The following is a 16600-nucleotide window of genomic DNA, read 5'->3' on the forward strand; positions in this document are numbered from 1 at the left end:
AAAGTCTCACTGTAACTTTTCGGATGGTGTGTTTAATGACGTCATCGGGTGACTGGTTGCGTGTATTTTCCCTGTTCCCGCATCTCCCGTGTGTCTGTTCAGAGCAGTGTGGGCTGAAGTAGTCCCGTGGGATCCACTAGTCTCTTCACTGGGAGACCGGGACGGATGCGAGACTCTTCCAGCCCCAGGGTCAGGTGAGAGGGCGTCTTGGCTTCTACTGAGCTGTTGGGGGTGTGTGTTTGTTTCTGGCCCACAGAGCGATGGGACACTGTTGGCCACGGGTTCCTACGATGGTTTTGCGAGAATATGGACCGAAGACGGTAAGCCGGGCCTCCTCGTGAGCGGCGGGAGAAGACGTGCTTTGCGATGTAATTGGCAAGTGAGCTGACTGTGGCTGTGAAGTCAACCTGCTTGTTGTTTCTTTACCGAACAGGCAACCTGGCCAGCACCTTAGGGCAACATAAAGGCCCCATCTTTGCCTTGAAATGGAACAAAAAGGGGAATTACATCTTGAGTGCTGGTGTAGACAAAGTGAGTATTCGCTTAAAATAGGTCTCAAAAAACCCCCACATCTCTCTGAGCTGTAGATGTTGATTTATTTTTAATCTCTGGGTAACGTCTTGGGTTTTTTTGTTTTGTGTTTAATTCTGAGGCTCTCTGCTTCTCCTTAACAAGGCAAAAGAGCTGCTTTAGGTTTTGTTTTGTGGTTTGATCTTACTGTTCATTTATAACACGTGCTCTCTCAACATATTATACTGTTCCACAGACCTTTGTGCAGAGCCACCCCCCCTTTTTTTTGAGGTACGTCATTCAGTGATGGAAAGAGGAAATCCCCCAGTTGCATGTATCCAATGCTTGAAAAGCAAAGTGGTGTGGGATGCACGGGACAGAAACCTTTCCCCCACTGAGCAGTTTTGGAAACACAAACCGTTTTCTCTCGCCAGGCTCGTTTCCCTAATTCGATGAATTGTGACTTCCCGTCATGGGCTGCAGGCTTCTCTGAGAGCCGGAGGAAAGCGGGCCCGCCCACGAGGGGCACACCCCTGGCGGCCCACGGGGCACACTCAGAGCAGACGCTGTGCCTGGACAGGGCTGCCAGGTGGATGTGACGGGGTCAGGTCCGAGTGGCCGTGAGCAGACGGGGGCCTCTAGAAGCCGTGGGTGGGCAAGGAGTCAGCGGCTGTAGGCATCATCTGGCTCGGAGTGTGGGCCCCCCTCTCTGGGTCTGTTTCCTCAGTTGCCAAGAGTCAGGAATCGGGACCCCCAAAGAACATGGAAGGAAGGGTTATGTCATTCCTGAGACTCGGCAGGAATTGGAAGTCCTTGCTTTGGAAGAGAAGTATTATCAAGAAATGAAGCCGAAGGAAAACAAGCAGTTTGTGTTTCTACAACTGCTGACTGGGTCTGCGGCCTATACTGTCGTGTGGTGTGCAGAGGGCTTTGTGTTTTCAGACGGACGTCAGGATCATTTGAAAACCTTGTTACGTTACTGCTTCGTGCCCTTCACGTTTTACAGTGAGTGTACAGTAGCAGCCACAACCTGTCAACTTTGTCGCAGGCCCGGGGCTAAAATATGTACCGTGTGGCCGGTGACAGACAATGTGTGCTGACCCCGTACCAGAGGGCAGCCCTCTAGGTCAGTGAAGAGTGCCGTCGCACGCTCTCTCTGTTTTCAGCCAGCACACCTTTCTTTCCAACCTGGCAGCCTCATATCGAGTTGAGAGAAGCTGAGTTCTGTGGTTGACACTAAGCGTTCTCCTGGAACTACTGTCCGATCTTCTCTGAGACGGTCGAGTTCAGATATTACACATGGGCGCGCGCACGCACGCACACACACGCCTTTGTCGGGTCCGTGGCTGGCCGTCCATACTGCTGACTGGATCATTAAAATGATTTGTGCACGTGGTCGCTGACCCTTCCCAGGCACTTTACAGTGTGTGCTGCCCGTTCAGTGCCCCCGAGACAGGCGGTGGGCGCACAGACACCTGCACTCACTTGCCCAGGGACACCCGGGTCCAGGGTGCAGGCCCTGGATTGCCAGTCACTTCTGCCCTTTGACCCCCACACACTTCTAAAAAATTCTTTGCAGCCTCACCTGCCTCCTGCCCGGGGCTCTTTACAAAATTCCATCCCTGATTTTCTACTTTCCCCTCGACTGTGACTCTTCCAGGTGAGGGGCTGGACGGCCGGTGAAAAGGCACTCTTGGAATTCACTTAGTCTTTGGGTCCTACCCTCTCTGCCGTTGTTCACCAACCATGGCAGGAATAATAATAATGTTCTCGCAAGTGCTGCCCGGGGAGGAGGGGGCGTGGACAGGGATGTTGGTGTTGACCTTCACTGCACGCTTAACCTGGAAGGGGTGGCAGGAGGAGAGGTCCCATCCCTAAAAAGCTTTTGTGTGATTAATGTTTTGTTTCGCCCCTCGTTTATTTAATGGAAACAGCAGCTAGGTGACATGTGTGAAGTATTGAAAGAGTCTGTGTATTGTCCGCGTTGCCACATTCGTGAGTGGCTGCGTTAAGAAAAGAGTCCCACTCCAGCAAACAGCAAACAAGCAAAGTTAGTTGGTCTAGGGGCGCCCAGCTGGCTCGGTCGGTGGACTGTGGGACGCGTCATCTCAGGCTTGTGTGACTTCCAGCCCCACGTTGAGTGTAGAGATGACCTAAAAATAAAATCTTTAAAAAAAAAGTTAATTGGTCTAGAGCTGACCCCAAACTTAGAGAACTGCGTTTCAGAGATACTTGGTGTCCTGAAGATTACATCTGCAATTTCCTGCAGTTAATACAAAATACAAGCAGTTCTTCTTCCAGCAGAATCCTAAGTGCTGTGGACGGGGAGGTGGAAAGGTTTCAGTTAAGGTAGACGTGCCAGTTGATTAAGACTTGATTGCTGTGGGACACATGGGGGGCTCTGTCAGGGAAGCATCTGCCTTTGGCTCAGGTCACGATCCTGGGGTCCTGAGATAGAGCCCTGCATCGGGCTCCCTGCTCAGCGAGGAGTCTACTTCTCCCTCTCTCTCATGCTCTCTCTCAAATAAAAAAATTTTTTTTTTTTAAAGACCCATGGTGTTCATTGAGCTGGTCTCATTGCTTCCCTGTCTTCCCGCTCTCAGCAAGTTCCTAAGGATTCAGGACTTACTGTGCTTTGCGAGGTGGAGACCCCTTTTTCTCCGCATGTGTACCGGTGACTCCGTGCCCGAGCCCCGTGCCTCACGCTGCTGTCCTGGATCCAGCGTCCATGCCTCGGCGCTGATGGGCAGGGCAGGTGTCAGAAATGCCAGTTTCTCTAGTCCTGCATTTGGAAAGTGCTAGAAAGGTGTCTCGAGCTGCTTCATTGCAGGTTTTTCTACAGGTCTCCGTGTGGGGGAGGAGGGAGAATCCCCACCAATCGGGGCCGTTTTCCCAGTGTTGGGAGCGGCTGCTGCGTTCAGTGGAGAAGGTACCAGCCCATGTGGCTGTCGGGTTCATAAAATGTACCCTGGATGCTGAACCTGGATTCCAAAAGTCTAGATGAAAGACAGAATCCGCAATATCTCAGGAGTGGTTGTGTATCGATTCCGTGTTGAAACAGTATCTTGGCCGCATTGGAATGAACTAAAATATAGTTAAAATTAATTTTACTGATTTCTTTTTCCTTTTTTTAAGATTTATTTGAGAGAGCGTGTGCACGTGTGTGAGGGGAGGGGGAGAGAGAATCCTCCAGCAGACTCCTTACTGAGGACTGAGCCTGATGTGGGGCTTGTCCCAGGACCCTGAGATCATGAGCCAAAACCAAGAGTCGGACACTCAACCAACTGAGCCACCCAGGCTCCCCTTTTTCCTTTTTTTAAATGTAGTTAGGAGAAAATTAAAAATGACCTTTGTGGCTCACATTGTATCTCTTTTGGACAGTGCTGGCTTAGAAGGAAGGGAGGGGTCATGGTCTTTTCCTGTATGTTAGATTTTTCTAGAGAAATCTTTCTGTGAAGAATACTCACTTTTTCTTTTTGTTTGCGGAGCGCAGACAACCATAATTTGGGATGCCCACACAGGAGAAGCCAAACAACAGTTTCCGTTTCATTCCGGTGAGTTTTTGAGGGTTTTTTTGGTGTTTTTTTTTTTTTTTGTAATTCAAAAATAGTAATTCGTAGTCCTAGGAAGTGTCTCTTACAGTAGTAATCGTGAAAGCTTGCAGGAAGGAGCCCACAGAACGGAGCTGGTGGGAAGGAAATGCATTTCATGGGGAGCGTTGCTCTTACTTTGCAAGATACAGATGCCCTCAGCGCGTGCCTGCTCGGAAGTTTAAAAACACAGCAGTGGCCCAACCACAGAACCAGTGTGGGCGTCTTCCCCCTGCTGTCCCAAGGGGGATGCTGCGTCGGGGTTCCCTGCGACCGTGCCTGGGTTCGGAAGTTCCCTGGGAGGAGTCCCCGGACTCCGCGGACAGCTGTCCTCAGGGCTGAGACGTGTCACCGCAGCAGGATACAAAGCAGAAGCCGCAGACCAGAGGCGTACAGGGGGACGTCCAGAGCCTCCCAGGGTCCTCTGCGAGTGGAATCAGTCAGCCCACGTCTGATGCCCCAGAAACAAGTTAGGACAATACACGTGAAGGGTCGGCTACCAGGAAAACTCACCAGGACTCAATGCCTAAGGTTTGTGATTGGCGGCTGGTCCTGTAGGCACCCCTGCTTGGTGTGTGCCCAGTTCCAGACTCCCAGAGGGAAAGCAGGGGTTCGGTATACACCCCACTGTTTGCGCAGTTCAGGCACAGGACACCATTCTCGTCCGTTAGGCCGTGGTGGGAAACCTGTGGACGTCCAAATTCCCAGTCTCGGGCCAAGACCAGCCTTGCCAGTGGGTGCTCCTGCAGGGAGAGCGTCAGGCCTGCGGGGGTCCGTGTGCCCCGCAGAGATGTGCAGCCACTGCTCTGGACCTTACCCTGTCCCTTTGTGTGCCGGGATCCCCGCGGGCTCCCTGGGGCGGCCAGGGGTCCAGAGTTCCCACTATTCACATTCCCACCGGTTGCTTCACGCTCTGTGTAGCCTTATCTTGTTAGACGTGGCCTCTTAAGGACAGACGACCACCTCCCAGAAGGAACAGACGGTTAGAAAGACTGGCTCAGACTTGACAGAAGGGAGTGGATGCTCCTTCCCTCAACAGGAAATGTTCCATTTTGACGGAATCTAAATGCACAGAGGAAGTGTTTACTGTTCTCTCCGAGCATCCTGATGGGTAGTTGGGGTGCCTGGTGATGGTCTGCATCTAAACGCTGGCCCCATGGGCCCCCCTGGATGGCACAGCCCATCTCCGTGCCCAGGGAGGGGCTCCGAGCAGGGGACGTGGGTCGTCCAGGGAGCCGACGGAGCCAAAGAGTCCGTGAGGCAGGACTAGGTTCCGACGAACGGACACCAGTCTGTCCCTGACTGCACACGGTACTAAAGCAGTGCTTTCTCCTGAGCAAGGGGGACCCTGGAGTCACAGCTGACACCCTGCTGCTCTGCTGACATAGCACGTCTCTCCCGTGTGTCCTCATAGCTTGGGGTCCACACTGGACACGCCCCTTGGGGTGCCGGTGAACTCTGCTGTTAGTGTTGCTTTAACAGCACTGATGATGTGGAAGTGGCTGAACATATTCCAGAATGTACGTTCTCACCAGGAAGTAGGCACGGCTCCCAGTGCAGGCAGCTTGCTATTCCAGCCTGTGTGGGGTGGGGCGGGGGAGGGTGTGTGTGTCACATTACAGGACATAGACGTTTGTGTATGCACAGGACATGCATATACACGTGCTAGGACGTGTACACGCTCCCCGCCCCACTTACTAATGATACGTACCATCAGTAAAGGCGACTACACGTCCACGTGGTGGACAGCCATCACCGCTATCTAGTTCCAGAACATTTCCACCACCCCGAAAGGAAATCCCTTCTCCATTACGAAGTCTGCTTACAAGCCCACCCTCTGGCAAGCCAGCCTGCGTGGGTCTGTGCGTGTTGCCGGATTACAGCCCTGCTCCAGACGGCACAGCAGAGCACGTAGCGAGTGACAGTATCCTTCCCAGTGGCCTTGCATTGTTGGCATAAATGCCAAAGCGTCCCCACCTTTGTTGTCGGGGACGATACCATAGTGGGTTCGGAGCCCGAGAAGAGCAGGTGTGCTCACCCATGTGATTGGAGGAATATCTGAAACTCAGCTCTGGATTCTACTTTTCAGAGAAAAAGTATGCCCTAGATAAACATCGGTGAGCTTCCCCTAACACTTTTAAGAATTGATTTATGGGGGCACCTGGGTGGCTCCGTCGGTGAAGCGTCTGACTCCTGATTTTGGCTCAGGTCCTGATCTCAGGGAAATGAGATCAAGTCCTGTGTCACGCTCCACGCTCAGTGCGGAGTCTGCTGGTGCATTCTCTCTCTCCCTCTGCCTCTGCCCTCCCCCCCAGAAATAGTAAATAAATCTTTTCATTTATGAAGTTTTCAGCAGAAAAACCACAGGCCAGTGTTTATTGTGTATTCAGAGAACTTCTTGCCCGTAATTCTTACCGTAATGGGGATTGGGTAGACCCACTGCTGGTCCAGTAAGTTCCAGGTGTCATTTGCTCTTTTTTTTTCCTTAGTGTCAAGGAGAGTGCTAGAGATTGTTCAAGATGGTAACATGAAAGAAAAGCAAGCATGCTCCTTTTCAGAGCAAAACACAGATAGTTGGCGCTTATAAGGAGGACCCTTCGTTAGCCTTCAGAGACTCCGCATTTGATGGGCTGATCTGAGAAATTGCTTTGCCGTATTGGGTTTTCCCCACGAACACCTGGTAGGGCCACCGTCTGTCACCGTCCGCAGGAAGCATGAGCTCGGAGCCTGAGTGGGGACGACCACTCGGCAATGAGAAGGAACACGTAACAGCCCGGTGGATCTGCGGGGCGTTCTCCTGAGTGACATAAGCCAATCTCCAAAGGTCACCTGCTGTTTGATTCCATTTACGTAGAAGCTTCTTGAGATGATGCAGTTTTGGTCTTGGAGAACACACGAGTGGAGCCAGAGTGTAGGGGTGGTGCAGGGAGGGCTTGGTGTGCGTGTCACGTGACACGAGGGGACTCCTGGTGACGATGGCGTGGTTCTGGATCTGACTGGGTACGTGGTCGCACAGAGCTGCCCCTGTGGTAGCACGCCATCGCCCCCCACCTCACGCCGTACCAGCATCAGCCTTCTGCTCTTGCTCCTGTCCCGTGGAGCTGCAAAGTGCAACCATTGGGGGAGCCTGGATGAACAGTAATACTTCACAATTGAACAACAAAGAAAGCCGGGCTGCGCCTGATGCTCACTGCTGAACCTCACTGAGCCCACGTGTGGGCAGGGAGGGCGTGGGGACCCCAGAACCGCTACACCTTGTTTCCCGTCACTTAGCCACACTGAACGGTGAGGTCGCCCTGGGGGCTCTGGGGGTCCTGGTGGCAGGGGCCCACTCACAGGGGGTCAGCCACCCAAGTACAGAGCGTCCCCTCTTCGGATGGCAAGGGTTAGCAGGTATTAATTTTTACGGCCAGGTACTAGATTCTGTCGCTGGACCTGCCCCCCCACATCGTCCTATTTCCAAGTGCATGGGTTGCACGCCCTGAATGCAGAGGGTGGCCCAGGAATTCAGGATTTCGCCGGTGCGGTGCTCTCAGCACGAGCAGCCGCGGTCTTGGCTCTCTGGCTCACGGGCTCATCCCCCCGACCAAGCGGGATCTGCTTCTTCCTTCCGCTGTGCACACGCGGGATCCTTGCCGGGAACCGGGGGGTTACCGTGAAACACGGTGCTGGGCAGGTAACAGAAAGAGATGCTGTTGGCCTCGCTCTCCCCCAAATACTCCCTCCCGCAAGATGCACTTGGTGAGGGAGGGGGATCCACCGTGCATGACCTACCTGTGAAAGGTGACCGCATTGAAACTGCAGAAGGGGAGGGGCAAGCTGCTGTTAGCATATTCCGAGTCATCGGGACGCTTCTCCCGAGTCAGTGCTGACTTGACTTTAAAAGAAATACAAGACATGGTTATGCACCGACCAGTTGATGAAACCTGCGTGATCAGAGATGTGCAGGAACCTAACTGTCTTCCTGCTGGGAACAAGAGGTGTGAGAGCAAGGGTGCTGCGTGTCTCACGGGCGGTTGGGGGAAGAGGGAGCGCTGGGAGGCAGAGAAGTCCATCACCCTCCCCCAAACCCTCCACGGAGCTCCTGGAGCCACCGGGGCCTGGGAAAGGCCCAGGAGTCAGAAGGGGTGTTCATCACAAGTCCTGAGCCCTAAGCCCACTTGGTCCCCAAAGGGGTCAGTCCCCTCCAGTTGGCGGGCTCCAATAATGTGTTGCAGGAGATTTTTTAAAACATAGGGTATGAAATCTTTTTCATGTCCTTGTCCCTGTTCTTCCCACCTAAAAGAAATCAAATCAGCCCGCCACAGGGATATTTCTGGAAGCAACCAGGTGTAAGGGCAAGCAGTGCACGTTCTCATGAACCTTTCTCACCGTGTCGGGGAGCCAGCGACTCCGCGGCCACAGGGCACGTCAGCCGCCATGGGGGTTCTCTCTAGAGCGTCTGCTCAGCCTTCCAGATGTGGACAGAAGGGTCTCTGCGGTCGATGAGGAGAGGCTGTGTTCACACTGGGAACGTTCTTTTATTACGTGGCTGGATGAGGCTGCTTGACTCTGCTTTTAATTGTTTTAAATCAGCTGAGCTCTGTGCACGGGTAGTAAATGCAGGTGTCTCCCCGCTGCCCCGCCCCACAGCGCCCGCGCTCGATGTGGACTGGCAGAACAACACGACCTTCGCCTCGTGCAGCACCGACATGTGTATCCACGTCTGCAGACTCGGCTGTGACCGCCCCGTCAAAACCTTCCAGGGACACACCGTAAGTGTGACTTCTGAGGACTGGCCTCTGGGTCCCGGGTGCTCGCAGCATCTCTGGGCCCTGGATTAACCCACTTGTGGGCCCACATGTGACCCCGAGAGGAGTCAGGTGCTCGATTCTGCAGGGAAGACTTGGAAGTGGCTGTCGTGGAAGTGTACAGAGACACAAGGGAAAGGCTGCTCGTAATGAGCGAATAGATGGGGAGCGCTGGCAGAGAAAGCACGGCCCAGTGGACGTCTGAGAACCGAGGGTGCAGTGTCTGAAATGAAAATCCTCACGGGGAGTTCAGCAGCAGGTGGGAGATGGCAGGAAGGTTAGGGACGCGAGATCATAGAAAAGAGTTGATTTGAAGAGGTGATAAAGCTTGGACAGACTTTCTCAGAGAGGCTTAGTGACCTGTGAACAGTACGAAGCCCTCCAGCATTATACGTGTAATGGAGAAAGAGAGGAAAGAGAGTAGAACACAAAAATTATATGAAGCAATAATGGCCATATTTTCCTAAATTTGGTGGAAAATATCAACATTTAATCCAACACACTCAGATGCCAGCTGACTTCTTATCCAGTTCCGTAGTGTGGGGCACACGAGGCTCTCTGTTTTCCAGGTCAGATCCCTGGAGCCCCCAAGCCCCCTTCTACCCTACCCCAGTCCTCCTGGGAGACTTGCCCGCCTGACTCGTCAGCACTAGCTCGTCTGCCCTACCGGTCCCTGCTTCTAAAAGCACAGCCATCAACTCTCCTGTTAGCATCTCATCGTGTCTCTAAACTGACCCCCCTCTGTGTTTCTCCCGTCTCTTACTCTCTACCCTAACCCTACACTCTCCCCAAACTTTGAACAGAAGTCTTTGCGACTTGCAGCGGCCCCACTTGGGGCTTGATCACCATCACACATGTGCAAATGGGTCTTCTCACAGCTCATCATCCCGCATGAGACACAAGCTGAACGGAGCTGAGCCTCTTTTCTTCCTGAGACCCTGTAGACCATTCCTGGATGCCTCCTGGGAATTGGGAGCGGGGAGAGAAAACTCCACCCGGGGAAGGAGTTGGCTCGACCCTCGAGGCTTTACAGATGGGTCTAGCTGGGGACACCCAGTGGGCCCAGCTCCGCGCTCCTGGGCCCTGAGAGATCTGCCCGTAGGGTCTCTTCTCTCTGGTTGCAGCCAGAGCCACCGTGGCTGCCTGCAATGGCTGAGCCTGTCCACGGGGCCATGCCTGTCCCTGGGCCCGTTTCCCTGGGGTCCGGCATGCACTTTCTCATGCCCGTCTCTAGCCCAACCCCTCCGTCCTCCCTAAGCTCACCCAGTGAGCTGGTCCTGGGACTTCCAGGCTTTCTTCCTCCCTTTTCCCCGGGCCATCCGCTGTCCAGACTACACGGAATGCACACGTGGCCTTGTCACTTCTCCATGTCACACCCTTCAAAACTCGGTGTCCTTAACAAATAGCATGACCGTAAACTTTATCATCCCAACCAGAGCACTTAGGAGTGGGACATTATTGTGAGTCTGTAATCAGGTGACTGTCAGGCCGGGACAACAGGCATGAGTGGGACTCTCCTGGGCACATGGGCTCTAGTGATGCTGCTGGAAAGCCAGCGAGACCCGTGGGCTTGCTCCTGGCATTTCTCCTCAGTGCACAGCTGCCCCCGGCAGGCTGAGGTGCAGCGGGCTCCTGTATAAACGTGTCCCTCGGGGGGCATTTGCCTTCATCCTGCAGGAGTCCGCCTCGGGGGCATCCGGTCCCCGAAACTGGAGGGCTTTCTGCAGCCTCATTCCTTTCTGCCCCCCACAGCACACTGCAGCTGCCTGCTGGAACTTTCTACCTGCCCTAGGTTGCAGCATGTGGCTTACTTGCTGTTGGCCCTGGATTTCCAGCCCTTGCCTCCCTCAGAGGTGTTGTTTATGGGTGCATTCCTAACAGTTACCACTAGTGCCTTCTGATCCCGTCCTGAACCTGGATTAAACTGTCCTGTGCACCGAGATCTTAAGTCTTTGCCCTCCACCCACCCCCACCCATACCGCCCCCCAAGCATGGAAAGAGGGCTCTTGTATGGATTTAGGCCAGAAGCAGCTGTGGTATTAAAAGTATGTAGGGAACGATTTTCAGAGTCCGTTTTTAAATAACCACGGTCTTACTGGTTTTCTGCGCTGTCCTGGATTATATGTACATTGGTGTAACTCCCTAGTCGTGATGTTTTCTTTCATAAAGAAACGTAGATGAGGGGGCAGTGACGTCTGGTATATGGCTGTGCTCGTACATAAATGTGGAAGGCAGAGTAAGAGAAAGGAAAGGGAAAAGAGGAAAGTGCATGGTTTCTCAGCGGTGTCCTTTGAGATGCAGCCGACATGCAAACGGGCTCTTTGTGGCGCCGATGGGGCACTGCTGCCCCCTGCTGGAAGGTTGGAGTATCTGCTCACAGGCCTTTCTCCTGAAACCCTTTGCTCTCTTTCAGAATGAGGTCAACGCCATCAAATGGGACCCTTCTGGAATGCTGCTAGCATCCTGCTCCGATGACATGACATTAAAGGTAACGCTGAGAGGAGGGCGGGCTGTCTCATCCTAGACAACTGCACGTACTCAGTGAGGACCTGGCGCTCACAGCTCCTCTGCGGACGATTTTGTTCCCAGCCCTCTGTCTGCCTCTGTCCCCACTACCAACTAGGTGTCGCTGTCCTACGGTTAACTCCTATGGATCCGTGGAGGGCCCTGCGGAGACTCCTTCCCTTCCCCGCGGCCTTTCTCACAGGTGCACTCTCGCACGTTGCCCCCCTCTCTGGCGTGTGACGTGCTGATTGGCCGGCCGCACTCCACGCCACGCGGCGAGCTTCGCAAGAGCTCACGGAATGAGGGATGTAGGAAGGGCATCTGCTCACGTTGTTCCTGTTCCGTTCTCTAGATCTGGAGTATGAAGCAGGACACGTGTGTCCATGACCTGCAGGCTCACAGCAAAGAGATCTACACCATAAAGTGGAGTCCCACCGGGCCAGCCACCAGCAACCCAAATTCCAACATCATGCTCGCAAGGTAAAGGGCAGACGGCCCACCCTGGGCGCGGTTCCTAAAAGCAGCCTTGCTCGTTGGGGCCGAGCTAGCCGCAGGGCCAGTAAGACTTACTCGTAGCCAAAGAGAACAGGAAGTTTCGCTAAGCCGTTGGCGAATTTGTGCGTGCCCTCCCAAACTAAATGACGTGGTGCACTCGCTTCGAAAGCGCCACAAGACTGTGAAGTGACAGCTAACTTGAGGTAAGGCTCGTCTGGAGCGTGAGTTCGTAGGAGGCACTGGTCACACGTCCAGGCTTTGAGGACTTTGCTTTGGTGAAGGAAGGAGACCGAGTTCAGTGTGGACACTGGGCTCGGTTACTTGATCCGGCTGGCAGCAGCAGGTGGGGAGCATTATGAGCGATGACAAGGGGCTCCCCAGCCATAGTCCGACCTGACCCAACCACCGACAGAGTGAGCCCCCTGGGACACAGCACTGGGAGCAGTGGAGTGGCCAGTCCGGCCGGAATTGGTTGTCCCAGTGCTCGCCGGAGCCCATTCAGGATGCAGCGTTCCACTCTAGGTACTGTGTTTTCCAAAGAACATTTAGAAAACAAGCTGAAGAGATTCCGAGACTGAATGCCGGGGTCACTGGGGGTCTGGAGACTAGTCGGAAGCAGCGTGGGTGTGTTTGCTTCGCCTGCAAGAGAGGAGCCTTGGCGGGGATGTTTCGTGACCAGGAGCGGCCATGGGCTTGTTGGAGAGAAGGCCATGGGGAGAGAGGGGTAGTGGGCACAGGCGACGGGTGGCAGCCTGCTGTAAATCAGGAAGAGAGTCCATCTTTGCAGCAAGCGGCGGGCCGGGCAGCCTCGCCGAGCAGTGAGGACTGGTGTTTGTTGCGAGCGGCGGGCCGGGGCCCTGTCTTACACAGAACTGGAGGGGCTTCCTACAGCTGCTGAGAGCCTAACCCCAGAACATCATGAAGGCCATACTTCTCTTATCTCAAGTAATTGTCCTAAAATCCACTCAATGACTGTGTAAAGAACACACTGCCGTCCGTTCTGATGGCCTAGAAGGTGCTTCTGTGACACGGTACCCATTACGAGCACAAGTGATCCTTTCAGTCACCGGTAGGAAGGGAGCATGCGTGTGGGGAGAGAATGCCAGGTAACAGCTCTGGGATACGTGCTGTGCTTTCACGTTGGAAAATAACCCAGATTTGCAGCTCTCCACGGTATGACCACATATTTGGACGTGACTGTATTTTAATTCTTCTTGGATTGAGTTTTATTCATTCAGTTTGCTGTTTTTCCAAACCGTTGGTATCATTTCAGTTGCTAACAATGCAAGTTATCTTTTTTAATGGCGGGAGCATTTTAGAAAATGTGGTAAATATTCTATGAAAGTATTTATCATGCCTATCTGTAGGAAATGCAGAGAGAAACTACGTGGGTATCAGCTTATGTCCCTGGTAACAGCCCCGGAAGGAAGGGAAGGGCAAAGGGAAGGAAAGGAAGATCTGTTTGAGGGCTGTGGCCTCGTTTTCAGTATGTCCGAGTCACATTTTGGAGAGGGCGTGCCTGTTTATTCCCTCTCAAAGCATAAAAGCTTGGAAACAAAAGCTGGTGCTACTGATTAAACATCTTAGGGAAACGGAAAGGAAGCAAGGTGTTTCTGTGGTGATGTTCTGTCTCCCGTCTTCTCAGTGCTTCGTTTGATTCTACGGTTCGACTGTGGGACGTGGAGCGAGGCGTTTGCACCCACACGCTCACCAAACATCAGGAGCCCGTCTACAGTGTGGCTTTTAGCCCTGACGGGAAGTATTTGGCCAGTGGCTCCTTTGACAAGTGTGTGCATATCTGGAATACTCAGGTAATCCCCCCGATTCCTGGGACCGAATCCTTTCCAAAAGTAACGTCCAAATCGTGTTTCCAGGGACCCAGGCTAGGAGCGGCAAGTGGGGAATGTGTGCTTAGGAATGAGTTGCCCCAGACGAAGCCCTGAAGCCCACCCTTCCTCCCCGGGCAGACCCCAGGCTCCATGCCGCCTGCCCTGTGCTCCGTATGGGCCGGGGGTCTTCTCCCCCCAGGGCTACCCCCATCTTCAACTTGTGGGCATCGAACCTTCTACCTGCCTCCTCCTTTTCTTGGGCACAGGCGTCTCCAGAGACGTGGCCCTGTGGTTACTGCAGTTGGGGGGTGGACAGGTAGCCTTCCATTTGCACTCTCCAGGAGCAGCAGGCAACGGGGCTGAGGCCCGCCCTGGCCACGTCTGTGCCCCAGCAATACCGGCGGCATAACAGAAATCTGCCCATTGAGTAGAATGGGCAGGAGCTAGCAGAATACAGAGTATTACCTTGGGGACTCAGCTGTTGGTCCTCCTAATGAAGGAGATGGTCGTATGGTAGGAGTCCTTGAAAATAGCCAGTGATCCATTTTGTTGGATCTCGGGATGGATCACGTGGCTTCCCTGCACCCCTTTTCACGTGACCTACCTTCTTGATTCCCTTGGGCTTGGCTGACGTTCGGATGGATTCACATTCTGGAGTCCATGTGCCCCTTGTGGCTGGGGGAGATGGGGCATGGGCCAGGGTAACTGGCACAGCCGTGCGGGGGTCCACTGAGACCTCAGGCTTCCCAGGGACTGCCTTACCTAAACCACATCCTCTTGCGGAAGGAGAGGCGATGGTGGGCCCTGTGTGGAGCCAGCCTCTCTAGATGGGCCTCCTGGAAAACACATCCCAGGGACAGCAGGCCAGAGTCTCTTCATGAAACACTTGCTGGAAATCATGCTGGCTCGGTTTGTAAAATGACATCGTTCCTTAGGGGCTCCCTACTGTCAAAAACTTGTCAAATTGTATCACTCCCTTTGTATAAATCACAACACTCTGAGATGTTTTTTTTTTAAAGATTTTTTTTTTTAATTGTTTAGATTTTTTTTGAGAGAGGGAGAGCGAGCGAGCACAAGTGGTGGGGAGAGGGAGAGGGAGAGGCGGACTCCCCACTGAGCAGGGAGCCCGATGCGGGACTCGACCCCAGGACCCTGAGATCATGACCTGAGCGGGGGGTGGACGCTGAATCGACGGGGCCACCCAGGCACCTTGTTTTTAAGTAAACTCTGCACCCAACGTGGGGCTGGAATTTATGACCCCAGGATCAAGGGTCATATTCTCTACTGGCTGAGGCAGACAGGTACCCCTGAGACACATTTTTTTTCAAGATTTTATTAGAGATCATGAGCAGGGGGCAGAGGGAGAGGCAGGCTCTTCGCTGAGCAGGGAGCTGGATGCAGGGCTCGATCCCAGGACCCTGAGATCATGACCTGAGCCGAAGGCGGACGCTTCACCCACTGAGCCACCCAGGTACCCTCTTGGAGACATTTTAATTAAAGGTCACTTTAATTCTCAGTGAGAGGTAAATATAAAAAAATATGTCACAGCGTCGACCTTTTCCCTGCTGTGTTCCCATCTCGTAGAACAGCTGCCCCGTCTGCACGGCACCATCAGTCACTGGCTGGGAGGGGCCCGAGGAGGAGCCACCTCCCCAGCCGTGTCCAGGCCCGGGTGGTGGACCACCAAGGGCTACGTGTAGGCTCCCGGTGGAGGCAGGTCTGAAGGCACGTTATCTGCAGCCACCAGATAACCACATTGCTTTTCTGTGCGTCTGACAACTTAGCAGCTGTCCGTGACGACACAGTGGGATAACATCTCGGGGTGACATCCCGAGGAGCGGCTCCTTGTAGCACATCCCTGCATTGCGTGCCCTGTGCGTCCTGAGTGATGACTGCTGTGCTTTGCTTTGCAGAGCGGGAGTCTGGTGCACAGCTACCGAGGCACTGGCGGCATCTTCGAGGTGTGCTGGAACGCCCGAGGGGACAAAGTGGGCGCCAGCGCGTCCGACGGCTCTGTAAGCAGCACCTGTGGCTGGACGGGGAGTGGAGGGGCCAGGGCGGGAAGGTGAAAAGACGGGCAACCTGACACCTGACTGCACTTCCTGGAGCGGGGCGGGGGGGGGGGTAGTGATGGGCCCTGGTCTCCGAGAGCCTTGCACACAGTAGGTATTCAGTGAATGTGTTTTGGGTGAAGGAAACTTCTGGGCTGGATCCCGTTGGGTTGGCACCATTTGAGAATGGCTGCCTGTTCCTCCCTTCCAGGTTGTCATTCTGGCCAACATTTTCTCAGGGAAATTGGTGATTCTGCCCCCACGAGGACATTGGACAATGTCTGGAGGTGTTTCTGGTTGTCCCTACTTCGGGGGGGGCGCCTGGCGTCTGGTGGGTGGAGGGCAAGAATGCTGCCAAGCCTGCTACAAGGCCCGGGACGGCCCCACAGCAGGGAAGCATCCGGCCGTAAATACCACTGGTGCTGACGCCGAGAAACTTGCTCCTGTCTTAGCTCCACGTTTGTGCCCCTGACCTGGGCCCTGCGGTGGTGAGGGCACAGCCTTTCCTTCCATAGGTCTCCTGGCTCCCAGTGGTCCTACTCTGGTCCCATGAGATGTCTAGCCTTTTAGTTCATTCCTGCAGTTGAGCTCCAAGGCCGGGGGGTAGCAGAGAAGGGCTTGCAAAGTGTCCACGTGGGCCCCCCGTGTTCCCAGCATCCGTGTGCTCAGGCTTGAGTTGTCACCTACCCCGTCACGACGCGTCCACTCCCATTTCTTCCCAGCACTGCCCTCGACCTGGCTTTTCCGTGCCGCGCCGTTTGCTTGGGGTTGGTTGGCCAGATGCTCAGACACTGGCCTCTTACTGGAGTTTCTCTGAACCTTCGTGACTG

General features: G+C 54.1%; 1 protein-coding gene across 5 annotated transcripts in view; it reads left to right on the plus strand.

Moving 5' to 3' along the window:
* TBL1X (transducin beta like 1 X-linked) overlaps positions 1-16600 on the plus strand; it is a 213502-nt gene that overhangs the window by 193361 nt on the left and 3541 nt on the right. For all 5 annotated transcript variants that reach the window (XM_057309977.1, XM_057309975.1, XM_057309976.1 and 2 more), the window contains 8 exons: positions 257-320; positions 434-531; positions 4004-4064; positions 8733-8854; positions 11304-11378; positions 11748-11875; positions 13536-13701; positions 15633-15734. In XM_057309977.1, the coding sequence (XP_057165960.1) occupies positions 257-320; positions 434-531; positions 4004-4064; positions 8733-8854; positions 11304-11378; positions 11748-11875; positions 13536-13701; positions 15633-15734 (816 nt within the window). The remainder of the gene's footprint in view (positions 1-256; positions 321-433; positions 532-4003; positions 4065-8732; positions 8855-11303; positions 11379-11747; positions 11876-13535; positions 13702-15632; positions 15735-16600) is intronic.

The sequence above is a fragment of the Ursus arctos genome, chromosome X, assembly GCF_023065955.2.
Source record: "Ursus arctos isolate Adak ecotype North America chromosome X, UrsArc2.0, whole genome shotgun sequence".
In the NCBI taxonomy this organism is placed as follows: Eukaryota; Metazoa; Chordata; class Mammalia; order Carnivora; family Ursidae; genus Ursus; species Ursus arctos.